This window comes from Tasmannia lanceolata, unplaced genomic scaffold, assembly GCF_043159265.1.
Source record: "Tasmannia lanceolata isolate RefF3 unplaced genomic scaffold, GAP_Taslan_0.1 ptg000012l, whole genome shotgun sequence".
NCBI classification, from domain to species: Eukaryota; Viridiplantae; Streptophyta; class Magnoliopsida; order Canellales; family Winteraceae; genus Tasmannia; species Tasmannia lanceolata.
The window spans coordinates 2,887,159-2,914,685 of record NW_027518689.1 but is presented as its reverse complement, the minus strand read 5'-3'; the positions used below and the strand labels follow the sequence as shown (position 1 = coordinate 2,914,685).

At 39.5% G+C, this 27,527-nt stretch overlaps 1 protein-coding gene across 1 annotated transcript; it reads left to right on the top strand.

The window, feature by feature from the left end:
• Nucleotides 1-372: 372 nt before the first annotated feature.
• LOC143887546 (chalcone synthase J-like) lies at nucleotides 373-22,379 on the top strand. The gene is made up of 2 exons (XM_077391631.1): nucleotides 373-875; nucleotides 21,090-22,379. Exons 1-2 carry the CDS (start codon nucleotides 854-856, stop codon nucleotides 22,100-22,102), a joined length of 1,035 nt encoding a protein of 344 aa, XP_077247746.1. The 5' UTR covers nucleotides 373-853; the 3' UTR covers nucleotides 22,103-22,379.
• The last annotated feature ends 5,148 nt before the right edge of the window (nucleotides 22,380-27,527 follow it).

Here is a 27,527-nt window from a genome sequence, read left to right as displayed (position 1 = left end):
TAGTAGATAGATGTAAAACATGCATGCAAACCAAGATAATCACTAAGTCATTTCCTAAAGTAGATAGAACTTCTAACTTGTTAGATTTAATTCATAGTGATGTATGTGACATACATAGTGTTCCCACAAAGGGAGGTAAAAAGTACTTTGTTACATTTATTGATGATTATTCTAAGTACTGTTATGTTTATCTACTTAGTCATAAAGATGAGGTTTTAGAAAAATTTAAGATTTATAAAACTGAAGTAGAAAACCAATGTATAACAAGCATTAAATGTCTCAGATCAGATAGAGGTGGTGAATATCTGTAGACACCCCATTTTGTTTTGTTTTAATCAACAAATAAATTAGTGTGTTAAATCCATGTGAGAACCCCCTCTATCATTGATTTATATGTTTTAGGTCATTAATATCTTGATCTGACTTTACGGATCATCAATCGGGACAAAATAAGCTAGGGTCACTTCATAGCCCGGACCCTGATTCCATTCCGAGACCCGATTTCCGTAAATCGTTAGATCAATGGCAGATCATGACCTGGGTCTAACCATCCAAAACCACCTAACCTCTCCTCTCATCCTAACCATTCAAACCTCACCTAACCTCACCTAACCTCTCCTCCCATCATAACCATCCAAACCTCACCTAACCTCACCTAACCTCACCTAACATCACCTAACCTCACCTAACCTTACCTAACCTCACCTAACCTCACCTAACCTCCTATCCCATTCTCCTATAAATACCCTCTCATCTCACCAAAAAAAAGAAGAGAAGAAAAGAGGAGAGAACCCCTCTCTTAGAAAATTCAAGCCCTCTCTCTAGACCAAATCCCTCTTCTCCATAAGTTTGCATGGAATATCGTCTACAAAAAGGTATGCCTTTTGGAATTTTATTTTCTTTTCTATATTTGTAGGATTGAGTGTTGTTTTGCGTATATTTTGGTTGATGTCATGTTTAATTTCGTACTAGTTTGGCCTTGGTCATGTTCTCACTTATGCTAAATATAATTAATGTGATAGGGTCATTAGAACCTATTTGTGATGGGATTTTGAAATCATTGGCTTGTTAGGGAATTTAGATTTCTTTTGGGAAAACAATTCATTAAAAATTTTGAACATTTACAAGAAAGAAAACTTAAATTTTACGTGAATTATCAAAACCCATTTAATTTGGCTTACAAAATCTCCATCTTTCAATTGATAACAACAGCCCCCACTCCAATTTGATAACAACAGCCCCCACTCAATCTCAAGAACCCAATATCCATACCCCACCTTGCCAAGTAGATAAAAACAACCCCTTTTTCAAACATCCCATTTGAATCTAATCTCAGGCCCATTCAAGCCATTTTTCATATTCACCGTCTTTTAATCACTAAAAAAAATAAGAACTATCAAAAGAAAACATGGGGGTGCCAATATCATTCCCGTCATAGTGCTAGCTGTTAGACTTTAAACAGATTTTTCGACCTCTAAACAACAGAATCGTGGGAAATGGTTAACTACAAAGTCGTAGATATTTTCGTGCCGTTTCCAACGAGTATTCGTGCTAGATCAGACGGCGAGTGGTTAAAAAGTTAAGTCCAAAATGGTTGCGGCACACCTTTAGGCATTTCCAGTTTAATGTTGCTGTCCTTTTGTTTGCAACACAAATTCGAACCTCTAAATCATAGATTTACAAACAATGGAGAACTAAAAAGTTGTAGCCCTATAAAAGATCTTTCCAACGCATGTTCGTACGTTGAATTTGGCCAAGCGGTTAAAGAGTTACGACAGTTTTAGTGGGCTGCATTTGTTAGATCTTTTAATGGTCAATGGTTTGTCGAATTTGTGCAATTGTCAAAACTTGGTTGTGTTAACGTCATTTTCCAAACCAAAATCGAAAGACATTAATCTAAAGTACATCCAACCTAAAATTAACAAAACTAAAATTCACCCATTTAAAATCCACTGATAAAAATCCGTTAAAAGCCATTAACCAAAAGACCACTAAAAATTTCAAGTGAAACTAAAACCTTCTAAATAAACAACTTTAAAAGCTACCAAACACACTAAATACCTTCAGATAATAAAAGCTTCAAGAAAACTCTAAAAGTTTCCACAAGCCCAAAAGAATTTGAGATTTCCAAGAGCCGGTGGATTCAAAATTCCTTTAGGAACCCTTAGAGCCCAATTTAGGAACACCGGTGTCGTGTCGTGTCCTAAGTTTTAGGGAGTCTTAGGTTTTGGGGAGTCCTAGAGTTAGGAGTCCAGCCTCATCACGGACGTTTGCTATGTATAGCAACCGTGCCATAGGTCTAGTTACACTAGTCACCCAATCTTTCCCTAGGACAAGCCTAGTAAACTAGGATGTAGGCAAACCTGCATTAGTCTAAGGGACCATTTGCATTTAGATGAGAATCATATAGCATCTTAGATGAAATCCTAAGATAATAAAATCCTCAACTTGAATTAAATAACTTCTCCTAAAACTGTTGAAACAGTCAATCCCGTCTAGGTCGGTGTCCTAGTTGAGTTAGGCATAAGTAGCTTAGCTTAGGTACACCGAACTACGTCGACTCTGATCCCAGTAAGGCTTGGGTACGTAGGCAGCTTGGATGTCTGACGGCATACCACCCGCGAGTCGGCACCACAACAAATTGTGGTGTTTTATATATTAATTTTCTTGTAAATGCTTAATTAAATCACTTAGGATTTTCCATTGAAATTAGATTCTAGGATGCATGTCACTTAGTTCGCACATTAACATAGAGTTGAATGAGCCATTTAAAATAAATTTAAAAGAGTTAGCTTTTGGAATCGAAGACCGATTATCGGGCAGGAATGGTGCATGTGGCGGATAACTCCCCATACCTTCCATTCTCGTAACCAGGTAGCGAGTCTAGATTTCTGGTTAATTACGGGTCCTAGATCCCACATCTAGGTGGCGACTCTGTCAGTCTCTTTCGTGTGGAATTCGGATTGCCTTAGTGATCCCAAGTTCACAGGAAAGATTAATTCAAATCAACATTAAAATGCACGCGCCAATCGCGTGGATACGAGAGACCAAAAGAGAGAGCGCGTGGCGGCTCGCGCCCCACACCCCTCTCGCGGGATCAGGGTACCACAATATCACTTTCCTCATTTCTGTGAATCAGTAGGCATAGTCCATGAAACTTCTGCCCCTTATACACCACAACAAAATGGTGTAGCAGAAAGGAAGAATAGGACACTTACTGAAATGATTAATGCTATGCTTGTTAATTCTGGTTTAAATAAAAGTTTTTGGGGTGAAGCCTTACTTACAGCTTGTCACATTTTGAATAGGGTACCAAGTAAGAAATCTAATATAACCCCTTATGAATTGTGGAAGAAAAGGAAACCAAACTTAAGTTACCTTAAAGTTTGGGGTTGTAGATCTATAGTTAAAATCCCTAAACCTAAGTTAAGAAAATTAGGTGAAAGGGGTATTGAGTGTATCTTTTTGGGATATGCTAGTCACAGTAAGGCCTATAGGTTCTTAGTTATAGAACCCAATGATTTTATAGATGTCAATACCATAATTGAATCTAGAGATGCCTTTTTCTATGAAAATAGGTTCACTTCAATTCCTAAAGAAATTGAACCTACAACTTCTGTAGATCATCATTTAGAATCACAAACAGAAGTTGGTGAACCTAGTGTACAACCTAGTAAAATAAGAAGAAGTTCAAGAGATAGAAGGGATAGGAGTTTTGGCCCTGACTTTGTAACCTACCTGGTAGAAGGGACAAGGGAAAAACTCCAAGGTTTTGTCTTGTTAAACTTTAGCATAGAAAGTGACCCTCAAACCTATGGAGAAGCCATAAAGTCACAAGATGCTGCTTTTTGGAAAGAAGCAATTAATGACGAAATGGATTCTATCATGGGTAATAAAACTTGGATTTTGGTTGATCTACCACCTGGGTCTAAACCTATAGGATGTAAATGGATCTTCAAGAAGAAGATCAAAGTAGATGGGACCATAGAAAAGTTTAAGGCAAGGTTAGTTGCCAAAGGGTTTACTCAAAAACCCGGTATTGATTTCTTTGACACATATGCACCTGTTGCTAGGATTTCTACCATTAGAGTGTTGATTGCCCTTGCTTCCATATACAAACTTCACATTCACCAGATGGATGTTAAAACCGCATTCTTAAATGGTGAACTTGATGAAGAAGTGTATATGGAACAACCTGAGGGATTTATTCTGCCAGGCCAAGAGCATAAAGTATGTAAGCTTATCAAATCTTTGTATGGGCTTAAGCAAGCCCCTAAACAATGGCATGAAAGATTTGATAAAGTCTTAGTGTCAAATGGTTATAAGATACATGAATCAGATAAATGTATATACAGTAAATTTAAGGGCGGCAAAGGTGTTGTTATTTGTTTATATGTTGATGACATGTTAATTTTTGGTACTGATATTGCAAGCATTCAAAGTACTAAATCATATCTTTCTCAAAACTTTGATATGAAAGATATGGGTGAAGCTGATGTGATTTTGGGTATTAGAATCATAAGACAGGACAATGGTCTTATTCTAACACAATCACATTATATTGAGAAAGTTCTCAAAAAGTTTAACCATTTTGAATGTTCACCCATTTCAACACCTTTTGACCCAAATATAAAGTTGTATCTTAATACTGGCAGGACTATCTCTCAACTAGGGTATGCTAGTGTAATTGGTAGTCTTATGTATGCTATGACTTGTACTAGGCCAGACATAGCATATGCTGTAGGTAAACTTAGTAGGTTTACCAGTAATCCTAGTTTTTCTCATTGGAATGCAGTCTATAGAGTTTTAAAATATTTAAAGAAAACTATAGACTATGGTTTATGTTATAGTGGGTATCCAACTGTAATAGAAGGATACTCTGATGCTAGTTGGATAACTGAGCGTATAGACCATTTATCAACCAGTGGGTGGATTTTCACCCTTGGTGGGGGAGCAGTCTCCTGGGCCTCTAAGAAACAGACATGCATAACAACTTCAACTATGGAAGCAGAGTTTATAGCTCTGGCAGCATGCTGTAAAGAGGCGGAATGGCTTCGGAATTTGTTATTGGAAATTCCGTTATGGTCTAAACCAATGCCATCGATTTATGTCCATTGTGATAGTCAGGCCACACTATCAAGGGCATATAATCATGTTTATAATGGTAAGTCCAGACATATAGGACTTAGACATAGTGCTATAAGAGAGTTACTTACTAATGGAGTAGTAACTATTGATTTTGTGAGATCGAGCCAAAACTTGGCCGATCCATTCACTAAAGCTCTTGCAAGAGATCTGGTGTGTAAAACATCATTAGGGATGGGGTTAAAGCCATTAACCAATAGTCACCAATGATGGAACATCAACTCAACACTTGAATAAACATCAAGTCTTGAGTTCAATGAGTCCAAGTACATCATATGGAGTGACTGCAAGCACTATAATCTGTATTATTTGCCATCCCAAGGTAAAGTGCTTGGTACCTGTAATGTTTAAAAGGAGAAGGCTGAGTATTTAAACTCTTAATAGGCTTATAACATAGTGTTGGAGTGTTTTAGTTACAGGGGCACTCTTGATAAGTGAAATACTCAAGAGGGGGGGTGAATTGAATTTAACTCAATATTAGGCCTTTTGAAAATTATCTATAAACCCTAATTGGAATTTTTCTTCACTTAAATAAATATTTGGTTAGTGCAAATATAATTGAAAGAACAAAGTGAAATGCCAAACCAAAACAATAATGGAAATGCAAGAGTGAGAAATTGACACACCGATATATAGTGGTTCGGCCAACGGCCTACTCCACTCTACTCAAGGTCGCACTTGAGGGATTCCACTATAGGAGACCTCCACGATGCCCGGCTCCGAGGCGGTTAAAAATCCAAGGGATATTAAACAAGGATGCCCTTACACCTTTACAAAGACTCTCCTTCTCCGCCGAGTTCTAAGCGGTTGCTCTCTAGGGAATTAAAAAGGGAATGCCCTAGCCACCTACACTAGATTTGAAAGAGAATAGCTTGGCTTCTTCTTGAAAGCTTGATGCTCTTTGTAGACCCTTGATTGCTCTTCAAAGATGGTGATTTGCAAGTGAAAGCACTACTATATCCAAACTCAAAAGATTCACAAGTGAAAGGCAAGTTTGGGATGAAAAACAAAAACTCAAGCTAAAATGGATTGCAAATGTTTTTGATGCTTAAGGATGTTTTTCAAAGATCAAGAGAGAGTGAAAAACTTCTCTACATGTTGTATATATAACCACACCAAAGAATATGACCGTTTGGGGGTGGACATATCAAAAACCAACAATTAATTTGAATCCCAACGGCTATTTTTTAGTCTGTCGCGAGGTTCTCGGAGTTCCGAGAATTCTCGGAGTTCCGAGAAAGTGTCCAGATGCTACTGGACCTTTTCTCGGAGTTCCGAGGGAACTCTCGGAGTTCCGAGCTCGGAGCTCCGAGAAAAATTCTCGGAGTTCCGAGAAGCCTAAAAATCCGCACTTTTTGATTTTTATTGCAAATTTGATTTTTAGCTTTTGGAACTCAACTCCTATGGTTATTTTGGAATGTTTATGAGGGTCCCAACATGTTGGTCCACCACATAACCATTCACTAATGCATTTTAAGTTCTTAAGTGTTCTTTGAAAAACAAGTTGAAAACACTTTGCCTTGACTTGGAAATCTAAAGAGAAAGGATGTACAATGATACCTATGCAATCTTCAACTTCTCTTTAGTCTTGGTCTTCAATTGATCTTCCATCTTGTGTATGCTTTGCTTGAGAGATGAGGTGAGCTTCACTTAGCTCCTTTGACTCTTGTATGGGATATCTCCAAGCATGACCATGTTGTGTGTTGGTTTCTTCAATGATCAATCCTATCTTAAACACAACACTTCAAAGCAAATTGATTAGTATTCAAAAACACAATCAATTATGTTTAGAATCATCAAAACAAGATAGGAGAGTAGACCCTTGGGCTTACAATCTCCCCCTTTTTGATGATGACAAACAAAATTGATTATGAGGTGTGTGTGGAGTGACATAGTAGGCAAGTGAATACTAGAACTCCCCCTCAATATATGCACACATATAAATGATACAAGTTATAAGCAAGTGGTGCATATAGTCAATTGAATAGATAATCAATTTCAAACTTCTCCCCCTTTTGTCATCGACAGAAAGGGTGTAAAAAAAAATAGGAGTGGATAACTCCCCCTGAATCAATGCTTATGGTATAAAATTATATAACCAAGTAATGCACATATACCTGTTCATGATCGAGATGTTGACATATGTCAAGATGTTAGGTATTTTAATTAAAGTGAAGATACCTCTCCAACTTAGAAAAAAACTAAGAAGGCTAAGAATATCAATTGAGTGATTTTTAAGATTAAAAATTTGACATCTCATTCATGCAGATACTACCAAACAAAGATTATATATATAAATACTATATAGATAAGCTGGTTAAAGGCACAAAGTATTTATTTGGCAATTTCTTTGATTTGATCCGCACTCCATATGTTTAAGGCACTTCGGATATAGCAAATTCTATCATCACTAAGGGGTTTTGTAAAGATATCCGCTAATTGTTCTTCAGTGTTGATATATTTTAAGCAAATATCCCCTTTTTGTGAGTGATCTCTGATGAAGTGGTGCCTAATCTCAATGTGTTTTGTTCTTGAGTGTTGTATGGGGTTCTTTGTTAAGCTTATAGCACTAGTATTGTCACATTGGATGAGAATATTTTCCATTTTGATTGCATAGTCCATCAATGTGCTTTTCATCCATAGGACTTGAGCACAGCAAGCTCCAGCTGCCACATATTCTGCTTCTTTTGTGGACAGAGCTACTGAATTTTGCTTCTTGCTAAACCATGAAACAAGTGATTTACCCAAGAATTGGCAAGTCCCACTAGTGCTTTTCCTATCTACTCTACATCCAGCAAAGTCTGCATCTGAATATCCGATGAGAGTGAAGGAAGATGATCTTTCATACCACAGTCCTAGACTTTGGGTTCCTTTTAAGTACTTGAAGATCTTCTTAACTGCCGATAGGTGAGATTCTTTAGGATCCGATTGAAATCGAGCACAGAGACAGACAGTAAACATAATGTCTGGTCTGCTGGCTGTCAAATAGAGCAAACTACCTATCATACCCCTATACAATTTCTGATCCACAGATTTGCCAAATTCATCTTTTTCTAGCTTAGCAGTAGTACTCATGGGAATTCTTGATGTCTTACTGCTATCCATGCCATACTTCTTTAATAACTCCTTTGTATATTTTTCTTGATTTAAAAATATTCCATTTTTGTATTGTTTAATTTGGAGTCCTAAGAAGTAGGTTAACTCTCCCATCATGCTCATTTCAAATTCATTTTTCATTAAGGTTGCAAATTCATCACACAATTTTTGATTAGTTGAGCCACAGATGGTATCATCCACATAGATTTGGACAAGGAGGATATCATGATTTTCTCTTTTGATAAATAAGGTTTTATCCACCTTTCCCATCTCGAATCCCTTTTCAACTAAGAAAGTGCAAAGCCTCTCATACCAAGCTCTAGGAGCTTGCTTTAATCCATATAAAGCTTTATCAAGCCTGAAGACATGATTTGGATGTTTGAAGTCTTCAAAACCTGGAGGTTGCTCAACATACACTTCCTCTTGGATATAGCCATTTAGGAAGGCACTTTTGACATCCATTTGATATAGTTTAAATCCTTTATGAGATGCATATGCCAAAAGTATCCTAATAGCCTCCATACGGGCAACAGGAGCAAATGTCTCATCATAATCTATCCCTTCCTCCTGATTGTACCCTTGGGCTACAAGCCTAGCTTTATTCCTAGTGATAATTCCATTTTCATCCAATTTATTTCTATACACCCATCTCGTGCCAATGACTGGATGATCACTAGGTCTAGGTACTAGCCTCCATACCTTGTTCCTTTCGAATTGACTCAACTCTTCTTGCATGGCCATCAACCAATATTCATCCTTTTCTGCTTCCTTGATGGATTTTGGTTCTAATTCGGATAGGAATGCCAAATTATTGCTCACACTACGATAGTATGATCTAGTTCTTACTGGCAATGTGGCATCACCTAAGATTTGGGATTCAGGATGATCAACCAATGTTCTCCTATCCCTAGGTAATGAGGCATCATCTTCATTTTCTACTTCCTCACTAGGTGGTGTATGACTAGTAGATGCATGAGGAGGAGCACTCAATTTTGGAAAAAGATGTTCAACGGGTTCATCCTCATCATGTGGCATTTCTTGAGGTGTTGGCTCTCTTTCATCAAATGTCACATGCATGGATTCTTCTACTACTAGGGTTCTCCTATTAAATACTCTATATGCTTTGCTATGAGAAGAATACCCTAAGAATATTCCATCATCCGACTTCTTATCAAATTTATGTAAATTATCTCTAATGTTCAAAATGAAGCATTTACATCCAAACACTCTAAAATAGCTTATATTTGGTTTCAAGTTTTTCCAAAGCTCGTAAGGTGTTTTCTTAGAGATTGGCCTTAAGTATACCCTGTTTATGATATAGCAAGCGGTGTTAACCGCTTCCGCCCAAAAATATCTAGGGAGATCATTTTCATGCAACATTGTTCTACCCATTTCTTGGAGAGTTCGATTCTTTCTTTCTACTACTCCATTTTGTTGAGGTGTTCTAGGTGCGGAAAAATTATGTTTAATGCCATGTTCATTACAGTAAGTGTCAAAGTGTACATTTTCAAATTCCGTTCCATGATCACTTCTAATGTGGGAGATGGCAACACCTTTTTCATTTTGAATTTGATTGCATAATGTTAGGAAGTTTTCATAAGTTTCATCTTTATGTCCTAGAAATATGACCCATGTGAATCGTGAGTAGTCATCAACAACTACAAACACATACCTCTTTCCACCTAGGCTACTAGTCTTCATTGGTCCAAAAAGATCCATATGAAGTAGCTCCAAAGGGTAGGAAGTTGAAATCATATTTTTAGGTGCAAAAGAGCTTTTCAATTGTTTTCCTAATTGACAAGTTCTACAAATGTGATCCTTGATGAATTTGAACTTAGGCAATCCTCTAACACTTTCTTTTGAGGAGAGGGTCGAAATGAGATCCATTCCGGCATGACCCAACCTCCTATGCCATAGCCAAGAATCCTCACTAATGGCATTTAGACAAGTCACTTTTTGGAGTCTAAGATCATCTAGTCCAATTGTATAAATGTTATTGTCTCTAGACCCTATGAATTTTACTTCTCCATTTATCTTATTTTTAACAATGCATTTGTCGGGATTGAAGACAACTTCAAAACCATTATCACATAATTGACTAATGCTAATAAGATTATGGGACAAGCCATCAACAAAGAGTACATCATGTATGGGAGAGGTAGAGTTACCTATGGTGCCTTCACCTTTGACTTTTCCTTTCTTGTCATCTCCAAAGGTAACTTCTCCACCATCCTTGAGTGATAGGGATGCGAATTGAGTGAGATCTCCGGTCATGTGTCTAGAGCATCCACTATCAAGGTACCATGTGTTCCTCTTGTTGTGGCTTTTAAGGCATACCTACATAGGAATAGGCAAGTGAGATCCCTTAGGTACCCAAATCTTCCTAATCTTGCTATGTTCATTTGTTTTCACTTTAGAGTTCAATTTGATCTTATCTTGTTTAGCATGCAAGCAAGCAACTTTATAATGACCTAACAATCCACAATAAAAGCAAATTTTGGTACTACTAGAGGAGGTCTTTTCAAGTTTGTTTTTATAGTTAGATATTGTGGTATTCCATCTATGTCCAAGTCCACTTTTGTCACTTGACATTCTTTGAAGATTTACAAGTTTATCCAATTTTAATGAACTATTTTCAAATTTTTCAAAGAGTTTCTTGAGTTCATCATATTCAAAAGATAGTTTACCGTTTTCATGCTTTAGTTTGTTATTTTCAATAGAAAGATTTTGTCGATTTTCATTCAAAGTCTTAATGGTAGCATTTAGCTCATGAATCTCTACTTTGCATTTTTCATTTTCATTATCTAAGAATTCATGATCCTTTTTTAACCAACCAAATTCTTTTGTCATGTTAACAAGAGAATTTTCAAGTGATGCAATTTTATCAAATTGAATTTCAAGTTCATCATTTGCACTTTGTAAGGAATCTAAAACTTCTTGTAAGATAATGACATCATTTAAAGTGTTTACCTCATTGTTGTCATTTGTTGAGGCCATGAAGCACACATTTCTTGCTAATAGGCAATCTTCCCCATCATTTTGTTCGCCTTCGCTTTCAATCTCCTCATCCCATGTGGCGGACATTCCTTTCTTGCCTTCTCTTCTCTTGAAGCGGTTGTTTGAAGTAGGTTCATTGTTGAGTGGACAATCCGGGCGAATGTGTCCAAGCTTCTTGCAACCGTAACATCGGGGTTGAGAAGATCCATCACCAACTTCTTCTTTCTTCTTGAATGGAGGATTGGTCCTTCTATTTCTCATGCCTCCCATGTTTCTTTGCAAGAACTTGATCCTTCTTGTTAGGAGAGCTACTTCATCCTCGATGTCTTCCTTTGCATCTTCACTTTCACCTACATTACAAGCAAAAGCAATTCCTTTTCCTTTTTCGATTTTAGTTTCGATTTCGGGTGCTTTTGTTTTGAAAATCATTTCATGTGTGATCAAGGACCCTATAAGTTCATCTAGGTTCAAAGTGTTCATGTCCTTGGCTTCGGTGATTGCGGAGGTTTTGGATTCCCAAGACAAAGGTAGGGACCTAAGAATTTTAGTTACTAAATCTCTATTGGAAAATTGTTTTCCAAGTCCCCTTAATCCATTTACAAGGTTGGTGAATCTAGTGTACATGTCGGCAATTGTTTCATCGGGTGTCATTTGAAAAAGTTCGTATTGCCGAAAAATATGGTTCATTTTAGATTCTTTAACTTGATTGGTTCCTTCATGGGTGACTTCTAGAGTGTCCCAAATTTCCTTAGCCGAATTCAAATTTGATACTCTATTGAATTCTCCGGGAGATAGAGCACAAATGAGAGAATTCATGGCTTTGGCATTATAATTCGAAGCTTGTTGTTCGGCTTCGGTCCAATCATTTAAATTTCTTGTGGGTAGGATATATTCATTATTAATTGCTCTCCACATTTGATAGTCTTGAGTTAAAAAGATTTTCATTTTAGTTTTCCAAAAACCATAATTTGTACCATCAAAATAGGGTGGCCTAGTGTTTGAATAACCTTCATGATGTTGAGGGTAGTTTGCCATTTTTGAATCTTTACTCTAAACCGGTTAGGGTTTTCAAAAAAAATAGAGACGAGGCTCTGATACCAATTGAAATACTCAAGAGGGGGGTGAATTGAATTTAACTCAATATTAGGCCTTTTGAAAATTATCTATAAACCCTAATTGGAATTTTTCTTCACTTAAATAAATATTTGGTTAGTGCAAATATAATTGAAAGAACAAAGTGAAATGCCAAACCAAAACAATAATGGAAATGCAAGAGTGAGAAATTGACACACCGATATATAGTGGTTCGGCCAACGGCCTACTCCACTCTACTCAAGGTCGCACTTGAGGGATTCCACTATAGGAGACCTCCACGATGCCCGGCTCCGAGGCGGTTACAAATCCAAGGGATATTAAACAAGGATGCCCTTACACCTTTACAAAGACTCTCCTTCTCCGCCGAGTTCTAAGCGGTTGCTCTCTAGGGAATTAAAAAGGGAATGCCCTAGCCACCTACACTAGATTTGAAAGAGAATAGCTTGGCTTCTTCTTGAAAGCTTGATGCTCTTTGTAGACCCTTGATTGCTCTTCAAAGATGGTGATTTGCAAGTGAAAGCACTACTATATCCAAACTCAAAAGATTCACAAGTGAAAGGCAAGTTTGGGATGAAAAACAAAAACTCAAGCTAAAATGGATTGCAAATGTTTTTGATGCTTAAGGATGTTTTTCAAAGATCAAGAGAGAGTGAAAAACTTCTCTACATGTTGTATATATAACCACACCAAAGAATATGACCGTTTGGGGGTGGACATATCAAAAACCAACAATTAATTTGAATCCCAACGGCTATTTTTTAGTCTGTCGCGAGGTTCTCGGAGTTCCGAGAACCATTCTCGGAGTTCCGAGAATTCTCGGAGTTCCGAGAAATATTCTCGGAGTTCCGAGACAACGGCCAGAAGAAATAAAATTTCTACTGGACCATTTCTCGGAGTTCCGAGAAATTGTCTCGGAGTTCCGAGAAAGTGTCCAGATGCTACTGGACCTTTTCTCGGAGTTCCGAGGGAACTCTCGGAGTTCCGAGCTCGGAGCTCCGAGAAAAATTCTCGGAGTTCCGAGAAGCCTAAAAATCCGCACTTTTTGATTTTTATTGCAAATTTGATTTTTAGCTTTTGGAACTCAACTCCTATGGTTATTTTGGAATGTTTATGAGGGTCCCAACATGTTGGTCCACCACATAACCATTCACTAATGCATTTTAAGTTCTTAAGTGTTCTTTGAAAAACAAGTTGAAAACACTTTGCCTTGACTTGGAAATCTAAAGAGAAAGGATGTACAATGATACCTATGCAATCTTCAACTTCTCTTTAGTCTTGGTCTTCAATTGATCTTCCATCTTGTGTATGCTTTGCTTGAGAGATGAGGTGAGCTTCACTTAGCTCCTTTGACTCTTGTATGGGATATCTCCAAGCATGACCATGTTGTGTGTTGGTTTCTTCAATGATCAATCCTATCTTAAACACAACACTTCAAAGCAAATTGATTAGTATTCAAAAACACAATCAATTATGTTTAGAATCATCAAAACAAGATAGGAGAGTAGACCCTTGGGCTTACAATAAGCCTACCTATGTGAGTGTGGAAGTGGTGCCGCTTCCTATGAGACCTGGCTAGTCTCTAGAGCGCTCATGAAACCAAGATATAGACACAAGGCCAGTACATGTGTCGGTTTTAGAAATTGCCCAAAGAGGTGAAATCTTGTGTGTGAGACGTATCCGGTTAACCAAATAGAATAGCTAGTTCAAAGATACGTCTACTATGTAATTCTGGTTAACTTTGATATGTCCTCACTAAGTGAAGGTTCAAATCGAGAGATACCTTCATCTATGCATAAGATTTCCAAGCCTGATGAGAAAATTTTCTTTGATTTTGAAAATGGTGGGGGATTGTTAGTGATTTTGCATTTTCAAAATCATGTATATTACATGTTTTAGTGTTTTGGAAAATGTTTTATCAAAAGTGTTTGGGAAAAAGAAAAAGTTTTCTTGGAAATATTTGCTTTTACAAAAGGATGTAGAAGTGTAGTTGAAAAAGATAGTTCCACATCGGATGAGAGAAAAGAAAGAGAAGGGCTTATAAAGCACTACCTTTTCTAACTCTTGTTGATTGCACATTGGGTTGAACCCATGGTTGGACCCGCGGGACGGTGCAACGCACACGCACACGCGCACGCGCACGCGCGCGCGCGGCATGGGCAATGGGCTATAGGGCGCATAGTGGCGCTTTATTGGCGCTTTTTTAGGCGCACTTTGTACTTCGCACGTACGCAACGTCGCGAGGAGCGATTGGAGCCTTTAATTTTTCCAGATTTGATCTGCACCGTTGGATCAAGATGAAGATGGACCGGTCGGATGGGTGGGTCAAATAGTTCGCAGGCCCATCAAGCCGAATGGTTCAGTTGGGTTGGGCTTCGGTTCGGGCCTAACGGTGGGCCCGTTTCGGTTCGGGCCTAACGGTCGGCCCAACGGGCCCATGACTCCAATGGTCAAAGGGTGTGATCAAATGGGTTGTGTCCCTTTCCCCAACGGTCATGTGCCAAGGGGGTGCGATCCACACCATAGATGGTTGATCTAACGATGACTGGGTTGGAAAGAGGTTTTACTCAAGCCAACAGTCACATCTAGGATCGATCAGGACCGTTCAATATCAATGGGTGCGATCTAACGGTCAGATTTCAAACATTCTGGAAAGGTGCCCTGTAGAGGTGTTTTTCACACTGAAAAGACACCAGATGGTCTATAAAAATGTGCAAACTTCAGTCATTTCATATAGAAATCGAATTGGCAATTCTGACTGACTTTACACTCTCTTCTACACTCCTACTAAAATCCCCAAGTATTTCTACATACTGTTTTTCTTTTGTTTACTGTTCTAGATACTGTTTTTCTGCAGAAACAGAATCTAGAGATTTCTCTAAGGCTTGAAATTTCGGAAGGGCATTTCGGGTTTGATTCCGCTAGTGCTACGCGTCATCAAACATTAGTAGGGCTTCCCTACTAGGCTTCATTGTATCTTGGAGGCAATTCGCGGATCCCCTTTGCACACTACTAGTGGGGGCGAATCTTGTCTTAAGGAAAGTGATATCACGCCTTGAAGCAACAAGTTTCTGTTTTCTATCATCAACAGTACCCTCAACAAATTTTCCAACATATATAACATAATACAATGGATCCCTGTTTTGAAGGGATATTGTCACAGATGGTTGGGATAAAATACAAAGAGCTTATCAAGATATCGACATCCTATAAAATCTCTTTGATATTATCAATATCCTAAAATATCTGGTAGTTCAGCAATATTCTTAACTGATCGTGCAGTTAATACTGTACCTCAAGTTGGCTACTAAATGTCAAGCATGCCCAACTTGCGAATGAGATGATGGAATTGATCACTCCAAAGAGGCTTGGTGAAAACATGTGCAGATTAGTTCTGATTCTGCCGCAGAAGCACGTGGTGGAACGACTACCCGCTGCTGCTACGTGGCTGTTGGATCGACATAATGGGCAGAACCAACCAATGAAACTGGGTCAACTGAGGGGCTGGAGCACCGAAGCTTGAATACCGAATGTGTGCGCCTGGGATGGCGTGTGAAGATAAGCCGGTTGGAGGAGACCAACTTGAATTTTTTCATGAACAAAGTGGCATTCAAGCTTGATACCAAGAGTGCTCTAAAGATATCAGAGCAGGCGAGTGGCAGCAGCAAGATGGGGAGTGTGTGGGGCTTACATGAATTGACTAAGCATGTGAACTGCATATAGTATATCAAGTCGGGTAATAGTAATTTAAATTATGCATCCCACGGGTCGCCGATAATGCGACGGATCTTTAAGTGGATCCCCATCTAAGAAGTTTAACTTCAACTGTTGTTCCGTAGGAATAGTACCAGGATGATACCCCTAACATACACGTGTCATTCAAAATATAGAGGGTATACTTGCGTTGGAAAAGGAACAATCCTTTTGCGAGCGAGCAACCTCAATGCCAAGAAAATATTTAAGTGGCCCTAGATCCTTAATATAGAATTTGTACTCGATGAAGGGCTTCAAGTGATCAATATCGGAGATATCATCCCTGGTGAAGATTACATCGTCAACATAGATGAGAACATAAATGGACCCTGAAGATGTCCGTTTGAAGAAGAGAGTAATCAGTTTTAGATTGAGTGTAACTGGCTTCGTACAATGCATTTGAAAATTTGGCAAACAATTGATGTCTACCTTGCTTGAGGCCGGCCCCAACTAGTTTGGGACAAAGGCTTTGTTGTGTTGAGTTGAATTGCCGTCTACCTTGCTTGAGGCCATACAAGGACTTGTTAAGTCGGTAAGTAGAGTTTCCCTCCTGTTCAGGAAGGTCCGAAGGGATTGTCATGTGCACTTCTTCATTTAAATCTCCATGCAAAAGGCATTATGAACGTCCAACTGGTGGACAAGCCAGTGTAGGGCTGGCAACGGGGCGGGTCGGGGCCGGATGTTGGGGTCCCCTACCCCTTCCCCTCTGCGGGGAATTTTCCCCCTCCCCTTCCCCTCGCCACTGCGGGGATCATGGGGAATCCCCCTCCCCTCCCCACGCGGAATATCTAATCCCCATCTCCTCCCCTTCCCCGCCCCGCATCCTTCGGGGACAATCACTTTACTTTGTTAAATGTTAGGTTTAAAACTAAAGATTTGCTAGGGACAATCACTTCAAGCATGTTGCAGCTTGGCTGTTGCATGTGAGAGTAGCCACACAACCCACACAGGCTAAGATTTTGTCTTATTCATTTTATTAACCTGGGGACCAAGGTGGTTGCTCTCATATTCATTTAATTGATCGATAGTCCCTGGCGGATCCCTAATTCCCAATCCCACTTGCCAAAAAGTACTGTACGTGCCACACCATAGGAAGATCCAAACCGTCCATTGATGGGCACACCATACTACCATAGGCATAGGATGATCCAAACCTTCCACTTGATGGGCACATTGTAGGATATCCAAACTGTCCATTTGATCGGCCACAACGTAAATAGGTTCCAAGAGTGTAAATAGGGGCTCATACAGTGAAAAAGTGATCATGAGTGAATTGATAGTGGTTTAGGTACTCATACTCAGCATGCATACAAAAAGTATTGTACGGCGATGATCCAAACCGTCCATTTGTTGGGCCACACGATAACAGGTTGTGCCCAAAAATCATTACCATAGAATTATCCTAAGTCCTAACTGCCCTATTTATAGATGCCTCACAAGTCACACCATATAAAATCTTGTTAGAGAAGAACTCCCATTTAAAAAAATAAGGGTTTTGCTAACAAGTGCACTAGGGGCACATGTTAAGGGGCATTTAATTGCCCTTGGGATCATCATTTTACACATGTTTTGATAAATAAAATCCCAAAAGATGTGTAGAAAATCTCAAATTATGTGTAAAATCATGATCCTAAGGGTAATTAAATGCCCCCTAACAAGGCACTCATTAGCAAAACCCAAAAAATTAATTCTTAAATAACCCCTACCTTTAAAGATCGGAGGGTTAGTATCATCTTGTGGTGATGGACTACAAGGTGCAACTTTTTTAAGTTGTGGACCAACAAATGAATGGTTTGGATCATCCTGTGAAGTTGACCTACTGTATTTTTTTCAAAATATTGGACTTCACCCTTCCCTTTGCTTCCAGGTTTTTTGTCCCGTATATGCAGAGAGAGAGAGAGAGGTGATGGGTAAAAGTAGAATTATGTTTTTAAAAAGAGGGGTATTTTCGTCCAAATGCATCTCTTACCGTACCTGACAGCCCTTGTTTTACAATATTTGGAAAGGTACTCTTGATTGACAATATCAACACATGTTTACATTTATTTAGCAATTTTTCCTTTTTAGTATTAAATACTAACAGAAATTAAAATATACCATCCATTTTTTTAATGGTGTTTTTTTTTAACAAAATACAATGGGATTGAAGCTTCCAAAGGATAGCAATGGCTGCACTGGGTGTTTTTCACGTTGGATGGGTGGGGAAGAAGAAAGAAAAACGTGAAGTGGGTAGCTGAAAAAAACATAGGGATTAGAGCATAAAAAATGGTGGGAAAATGAAAGTGGGGGTATATTTGTCCTAAAACTCATACTCTATCACCTGACAGCCCTTTTTTTTACAAAATTTAAATATCTACTTTTTATTCACAATTTAGGATAAACTTTCCATTTTTTTAATAGTTTTTCCTTTTTTTAATGAAAAATAGTTGGCTGAAATTAATGACGCTGAAATTAAAATGTTCCATCCAATTTTTTAGTGAAAAATAGTTTTACAATATTGCACATCTCTGTTCATTCCGAGCGAACAGAAATACAAGAGGAGGCTAATTTTTTAATGAAAATAGTTTCGGAGATGGCCCATCAGATCAATGGCGTGATCACAAAGCACGTCTGTTCACAGTAATATAATGCAAATATCTGTACAGAAGTTTCAAGAGAGATATTGTTTCTTATTTCTTGATACAAAATAAGAAGCACGTTGGGCATTCATTCCCTCTGACTTGCACTTGTAATCTTTTCTCTCTTTTAATCGGCTATCTGTGAGATTGTCTAGCAAATCCCTTATACTTTAGTCTCCATTTAACTTGGAGACTACTTATAAAAGGACTTGTGGAGTAGCCTGTAAGGATCATCCAATACAACGATGGGCTCCGAGGAAAATGCACCCCCATGTTTAGTGACTAGATCATTTGGCCGAGCCTGTGTACTAGCGATTGGGACCGCAACTCCGCCCATGGTGGTGGATCAGAGCACCTTCCCTGATTACTACTTTAAGATGACTAAAAGCGAGAACATGATAGATCTAAAAGATAAGTTCAGGCGAATGTGTAAGTAGGCTTTCAGTTTTCTTCTTTTCTTAGTTTCATCCGTAGTCTTAAAACTCCTCGTTCATCTTGGAAACCCCAAGTCAACTCCCTTATACATTGGCTGCGTCCTGCATTTTGCCTAGGTGCAACTTGGGTCGATTTTTTGGAATTCGAGTTGAGCTTTTACCTTAAAATTTTAGCAACAGCTTGAACCCAACCTGACCCTAGTTGCACCTGCACTTTTGCCTTGTAGAGTCAATAACAACTCCTTCTACTCTCACGAGTTAAGACAGCATTGCGGTAATTATGTTCTTGGACACACCCATGCCGAGTTGAAGAAGATTTTTCTTGGCCACCCGCATCTAGGACTGTCAATCGGGATGGGCAAGCTCGAAGCCCGCCTGTTCGGCCTGCTAAAAGCCCGCCCATAATTAAAATGAGAGCAAGCCAACCAAGCTTAGTCAAAAGTTGAAGTCCGAACTCTAATTTGGGTTGAGCTTGATCAAGGGTCGTTCAGCCCGTTATAGGCCTGGGCCTGATAATATATTTACTATATAATTTTTCAGAATTTTTTATGCCCTTAAAAATAACAGTAGATATTAATTAAATAGGTACTTAAACATTAACAGAATAAAGGTAGCCCAAGGATCACCCTTTAAGATGAATAGATGATCTTTAAATGAGTCCCAACGAATCATTTACAGTTGTTTATTTTCCAAAGCAGAGTCAGGTTTTTGGATGGAATGTTCAACAGGTTCAACAAGTTTTTTTGGATGGAATGTTCAACATGTTTTTGGTTGTTAACTTGTCTTTAAGCTGGTACCTGGTCTCCTTGCTCTGTGCTTGCCTTATAGTCTTTTCTCGTGCAAAAAATAAGAGGTGATGGGCAAGCCCGAACTCGGCCCGAAGCCCGTTGTGGAGTTTGGGCTGAGTTTGGGCAAGCAAATTTTCTAATTTAGTCAGGCCCGAACTCGGCTCGTAGCCCGTTGTATAGACATGGGCTGAGCTTGAGCACCTCAGGCCCGCCCAAGCTCGGCCCGATTGAAAGTCCTATCCGCATCTATGTTTTTAAACACTGGTTTCATTTAAATTCCCCGAGCATTGATATTGCCACCCCCACGTCCTAATGTTTTTTTCTCTATACCATTATAAGAGATTTTATTTGGTGCGGAACCATGCAGTCGTCTATTTTCCAAAAAAGTACTATACGGCCCACTTCATAGGATTATCCATACCGTTGGCCGGTTATACCCAAAAATCATTTCCATGAAATGGGCTGTATGGTATTTGTTGAAACATACTTAGACTATACCACACACGGTATAGAATCGCCCGTTATAACTAGTTTATGGGTCCCACTACACATGCCAGCAGTCCACGTCATTGATTTGGTGATTCCACGATTCAGAAGCCCTGATTGCCTCCCTGTGTACAAGTGTCATATCTGCACAACCGTTGTCTGATAATGGCACTGCTCACTTTGTTTTACCAGTTTTAATGAGCTTTTCGTAACTGTTAAATAACTCAAGATGGTACAACATCTAATAATAGAACTGAAAAATAACAAAGATAGTAGTGCCATTATCAAAATGTGATAGCGAGGATAATAGTCCCCCGTAATTACAGTGGGGCCTAAAGGGTTTAAATATCATTTACAGTGTCATCATCAAATTGTGATAACAGGATATTAGTCCCCTATATTTATGCGGGCCTGACGGGTTTAAATATGATTTACATTTTAAGAATGGCTGTTCTCTCATGCAAAAGTTCTCTTCCAAATAGATTTCCGGGGAATTGCCTAGCAAATCCCAAAAAATATATATATAGATGAAAATTCTGAGCAACTAATTTTGTCTAGATCACCTCCCAGTTGACTCACTTTCAAAGAATCAACTAGTCATGAGCCAACTCACTGAGTTGCAGGTTTATAATGAAGGAACCGAGTCTTTCCAATTTTAACAACATCCATTTTACTTGCAGGTGAGAGATCAATGATAAAGAAACGTCATCTATGCTTGACAGAGGAGATAATGAAGGTGAACCCCAACGTTTGCGCCTATAGTGCACCCTCACTCAATGTGCGCCAAGACCTGATGGATGCGGAGGTCCCCAAACTAGGCCATGAAGCAGCCATCAAGGCCATCGAAGAGTGGGGCCGACCAAAGACCGACATTACCCATCTCATATTTTGTAACAGTGGTGGGGCCTCCATGCCCGGTGCAGATTACGAGTTGGTCAAGTTGTTAGGCCTCTCCCCATCTACAAACCGGTTCATGCTCTACCAAGTAGGTTGTTATGCTGGGGGCACAGTTCTTCGGCTAGCTAAGGATATAGCTGAAAATAATCGCGGGACCCGAATTCTCGTAGTTTGCTCGGAGATCACCGGCATTGGATTCCGTGGCCCGAGTGAGACTCACTTGGAGAACCTTGTGGGCCATGCGATTTTCGGTGATGGGGCTGCGTCGGTGATCGTGGGGGCGGACCCACTTGACATGGTGGAGTGCGCATTGTTTGAGCTAGTTAAGGGCTCACAAAAGTTGTTACATGGGACTGAAGGTGACATAGAAGGTCACCTAAGGGAGGATGGGCTTGTGTTTAGCCTGCAACCAGAGATCCCCACACATATTGCTACAAATGTAGGAAAGGTATTGGCCGAGGCGTTCGAGCCGTTCGGAATTTCCTATTGGAACTCATTGTTTTGGGTGGTGCACCCGGGAGGGCGAGCAATCCTCGACGAGATGGAGATGGAATTGGGATTGAGGCCAGATAAGTTGAGTAGTGCAAGGGAGGTGTTAAAAGAGTATGGGAACATGTGGAGCGCTTGCGTGCTCTTCGTGATGGATTCAATGCGGAAGAGATCAGTTCGGGAAGGACTCGACACAGTGGGGGAAGGACTCGAGTGGGGTGTGCTATTTGGGTTCGGACCAGGGCTCACGGCTGAGACCATCGTCCTTCGATGCCCCTTACACTCAAAGTCCTTAAAAAATGCTTGATGTGTGTGATGGGGAATTATTATTATTGTGTAGTGGGAAATGATATTTCCACCCTCTTCCAGCATTTCCACCTCTTTTATTTGTGCTCCAGTAGTAATTGGCATATATTTCGTGTATCCGATGTATACTAAAAAATAAAAATAAAATGTCATGTTTGTCAGTTGTGTTCATTCAGAGTCAGTGTTTTGTTTTCTGTTAAATCAGATGTAGAGCCCATTGAGGCGCATCTATAGTCGTCAATGTATCTGAAGTTTCCAATTCAATAAAGATTTGATTCCAGTGAGGCGCGTCTTATGATTCACTCTTAGATCTAATGTTTAAATAACTAAAGACACGTTCCTTGGATAAGGATGTAGGCAAAATTCCCCTCGAGATCTGAAAGATTGTCAAATGAGAGGAAGTGTGTTTAGCATAGCCACTCAAAGAAGATATCGAAGTTATCAATAGTGGTATCAAAATCTGAAGCTCGGGAAAGATGAATTGGCAAAACTTTATCTCCCGAAGAGCGCAAAGAATTGATAAACCTATTTACAGGGGTTCAGGGTAGTCTTGCTTGATCCTATAAGGATAAACCAGGAAAATGTCTTGTGTGGTGCAATGCAAGACTTCATTAGCTTTAGACATTCAGTCGAAAAGCAAGATCCTAGAGAGTGAAATATCAAGCATCAAGTGAAGCTGATGGAGACATTGAGAGAAGACTTTCAGATACAAAGTCGCATTCATAGAACTTGATCCCCAAAAAGAATACTTAGGTTATGCATTTTGGTGAGATTTCAAGTCATAGTGTTCAAAGAGTAGGGACAATTCTCATGTCCAAAAGAAAGAGTGCATCCAAAAGAAAGAAAAGCATGAGAGAAAGACAAAAAGGAGAACGGAATGTGTCTCTAAGACAACTCCTTAGGAATATCAAAGACTCAGATGATATAGTCAATGAAATAGATTGAATATGAGAATCGTCTTCAACATTTGGAGACTCTTGAGAGTTGTGAAATCTTGGACATGGATTCGAGATCTCCAAGATGAGAGTTGAACATCATGGTTGAAGTCTTGCCTGCAAATACCGCCAGACTCCTCGACAAAAATATTCAAAGTCATTGAACATTATTCCTCAAAGAGCTTTTACATTAAAACACGAGGAGGCCATCCTTGGACGTTTGAGCTTTTATAGCCAAAATTCTAACGTCAGAAAATTTATTTGTAAACTTTTGAGTTGAAAAGTAAAATCAATATTTTTTTCAAACATATAATAAACCAAGGGTGTTTTGCACCCGAACTACATCAGACCTGATCCCCAGCTCCTCAGGGGTACGTAGGCAGCCTAATTTGCCAGGTTCGGTCAACTTTTGGGATAAAAGTAAAATTATTCCCTTTCAATCTTTTTGAAGCTAAAAGCTAAACCATTATTTGCTAAACCCCAAAAGGGCGAACTACGCCGACCTGATCCTCCATTTTTGGGGTACGTAGGCAATCTGACTAGACCAGATTCGATCGAAATCGTTTGAACCAAAGAAACATCCTACCCTTTTGAACCCAAGCCCACCTAGAAAGTCCTTCTGGTGAAACAAGCGAAAACCCGAAATGGCGGCCTAGATAAAGTCATGAGCTTGCTAAGTCGACAACCAAATAGGTTGACTTATGCAAAAGCAAGGGTAGCGGTCTGCTAGATTGAAAACGCGAGAAGATAATCTAGTCAAAGGCGAAGAATTCCAATAATGAGTGAGCTAATGAGAAAACGAAGGAGTTCCTCGGTCATGAAGAATTCTGAAGTTTGAGTAGTATGAGAATTCCAGGCAAGAGTTGAGACAAGTATTCCGCAGGACTGAAAACCTGGAAGACATTAGTTGTGACTTCCTAGAAAGAGAGAAATCAATAAGATGGAGAAGTAGTCTTCAAACGGGGCAGGATCCCGGAATCCGAGTAGTATCGGCGAGACTTGCTTTGATATCTTTCTAAACTAGGGGCGTTAAGACTGAGTAATCCGAAAGGGGTAATAACCATGACGGAAATCCTGATGGAGGAAATTAGTGCCTCTTGACATGGTTTTCGAGATTATTTTGAGAGTGGCTAGCCTTACATAAAAAATAACACATCAGATTTAAGGGTGAATCAAAAGTGAGTCGAGTCACTCAAATAACATACATCTTCTTTGATAGAGTCTTTAGAAGTCTGTTCCTAATTTGTATTTGTTTTCTTTCGAGGTCCAAATTGTCTGACACTGGAAGGATGGGTGTATACCTTCCGAAGTGAAAAAAATCAGAATCGACCGTGGTTTAGGTATCAGAGAAAGGCAAGAAATATCCTATTCAGATACGATGAATATACAAGTTTCAAGCGATGAGTGGTGGAAAGAACGAACCTCATGCGGTGGTCAATGAAAAGAGGAAATCTCAAGTGATGAACAACAATGAAAAGAGAAATTTTCAAGCTCAGCCATTATCCTATCTTTATTCTGAAGAAAGAACAAATACAAATCCAAATTTTCCTTACCTACCCTGGTTTTGCTTTCTTTGGGACTCTTGTCATGGAAGTACAATACACTAGGGGCATCTTTTATGACTTACGTCATAAAAAATATCAAGCACACAAAGGCAATCCGTACTAATGTTTTCACCAAGTTCAGGTTTGAGAGATACGAGTATATCTCGAGCCAACTTTCTAAACTTCTCAAATGAGTTCACTTTCCAAAAGATTCAATGTTCAAAAAATCAACTACCCCAGCGGAGTCTAGAATTTGCTCCCGCAATCTTCAAACCTCAGCAGAATGCTTTTCATCTGTTAAAGAATGGTCGATATCCAAATTCCCTCAAGTCACCTGAGCCTAGTCCTCAGTAAGGAACTCGTACTCCCAATTTTCTCGGCAATAAATGATCAATCCCAGAAAAATTATTCAAAATCAATCAATTTTCAGCAACACTTGTTGGTCCAAGGCTCTTCGTGGTTCGCCAGTTAGGCACACCATGGACCCTTGCATTCTGAGTAGCTCTTCGTGATTTGTCTTTTAGGCTGTATCATGGACCCACTATCCTTATTCATTCTTGGCTCTTCGTGGTCTACCATTTAGGTACACCATAGACCCTTAACTCCTGTGTGGCTCTTCGTGATATGTCATTTGAGGTATATCATGGACCCACTATCCATGATCATTCCATTCATCTCCATTACTTATCTTTGTTCCTGCTGGGCTCTTCGTGGCTTATTGCTACGGACCCCAGATTTAATGTTTGGCTCTTCGCGGTTTATTACCGTGAACCCTCGATTCCTTCCTGTTGGGCTCTTCGTGGCTTATTACCACGGACCTCAAATTTGTTGCTTGACTCTTCATGGCTTATTGCCATGGACCCTAAATTCATTGCGTGGTTCTTCACGGTTTGTCACCGTGAACCCTCGATTTCTTCCTCCTTGCTGGGCTCTTCGTGGCTTATTATCATGGACCCCAGATTCATTTCATGGCTCTTCACGGTTTGTCACCGTGGACCCTCGATTACTTCTTGGCTCTTCTTAGCTTATGGCTATGGACCCTTGATTCCCAGTTTTCTAACCCATCAATCAGCCAATATCTTTCTTGCCAAGCTCTTCGTGGCTCAACACCATGGACCCTCGATTTCTGCTTGCGGCGCTCTTCCAAGGACCCTCAATTCCTGTTTACTTGGCTCTTCACAACTTGTTGTTGTGGACCCTCGATTATTTCTTAGCTCTTCGTAGTTTATGGCTATTGTGCACCCCGATCCCGAGGAAGGTGGCGAGGATACGAGATCCCCGCCAATCCTCTGAGATCTCCACATATGAAGGAGAGCTCAACCAAGGAACTCTCGACAGAGTGCCCTCACAGCATGAATGGCGATATAAAATGAGATACTTCTTGATTCGGAGACTAACCCGGAACCGAGACGTACCTGAAACAAAGAAGAGTCGCCATCCAAGGAAGTAGGCCCTGGATCCCATACTATATTCTGTCACAACGGATAACCAGAGATACAAAAGTCCGTGTCTGATGACGAATGGGGAAGGTGTTAGGCATCCCCAATTTGCTCGAGTGTAAACACCCGGTCTCTTATGCCACTTATTTATTAACTTTGAAGAATTTTTGGGCAAAAATCATATGAAATGGGAACGAATATCCCTGAGAAGACTTCTACCTAGGCATTCATGACCCAGGGATGAAAATAATAAGCACACACAAAATTAAGTGAAAGAAGTGTCACCTAAGCATAGCTAAGTTATAAGTGTCATGGCTAATTGGTGTCTAAGTTCTGGTGGACAAACACATGCATGCTACAGCTAAAGGTATAATATTTGTACAGGAAAGTAAGAAAATACAACAAACACACAACACAACTCAACTCCACACACGACTCAACACGACAAACCCTAAACTCTAATGTGAAATTTGACTCGGACCAGGATGGCCATCCCGGCTGCTCTACGTATCCCGACCTCGGGAAGAATCAGAATCAACGTAGTTTGTTGACCTATTCTAAACTACGATGCCTAACCATCTAAGACCGTTATCCTAGACTAGATCAACTAGACCTGACTAGTTTTTAAAGCTTCTTGTGCAATTGCTTAAGTTCAAGTGAATTGTAATTTTTAGGACTCCCTATATGCCTTAACTAATGCAATTTAGCCCTAAACTAATGCAGGTGAGCCCTACATCCTATGTGTAACTAGGCTGTATGAGCTAAGAAAAATAATTGGCTAACTAAGTGCATCCTAGTCTAGCCATCGGCTCGACTAAGTGTCTAACCGACCATGACTCGAGGCCTTCTAACTCTAGGGACACTCACATACAAAACACACAAAGCATCAACATAACTAGGACAGACTCCTAACTCTATGACATCCCAAACATCTAGGACAGACTCCTAATTCTAGGAAAGATATTTTTAAAAACCGGGTGTAAAAGATTTATTTGAAGAATTTTTGTATTTTTGAATGATTTGAACATGTTTATTTTGAAAAGTTTGAAAGGTTTTTTAGAAAAAGTTTGACTGGACTTGGGATATGGATCCCAAGCTGCCTACGTACCTCGTGGAAGAGGATCAAGCCAACGTTGTTCGGAAACAAACTCTCCTAATTACACTCCTAATGACTCGTGACTTTTGAGAAAAAAAGTTTTGGATCAGATGTTTTGATGTTTTGATGTTTTGAAGTGTCTTTGTTGTTTTTTACTCAAGATGACAGATTCCTATCATCATAAGGGTAGGACAAACTTCTAATATCCCGCAAAGAAGGGACAGAATCCTATACTTTGCGGGGGAAAACAGAATTCTGACTCTGCAAAGGTTTGACAGAATCCGGTGCCTTGCAAGGATTGGACAGAATCACATGACTTATGAAAGGTTGGAGAGAATCCTAGCTCCCTATGACGGTAGGACAGACTCCTGAATGACCAACTCTCTAACTAAAAGACAGGTTCCTATACTAA

Bases quoted from the DNA above. Each gene is read 5' to 3' on its own strand.
- LOC143887546 (XM_077391631.1), top strand. From the start codon at position 854: ATGGAATATCGTCTACAAAAAG. The intron at 876-21,089 runs GTATGCCTTTTG...TTTTACTTGCAG, and splicing joins GGAATATCGTCTACAAAAAG to GTGAGAGATCAATGATAAAG.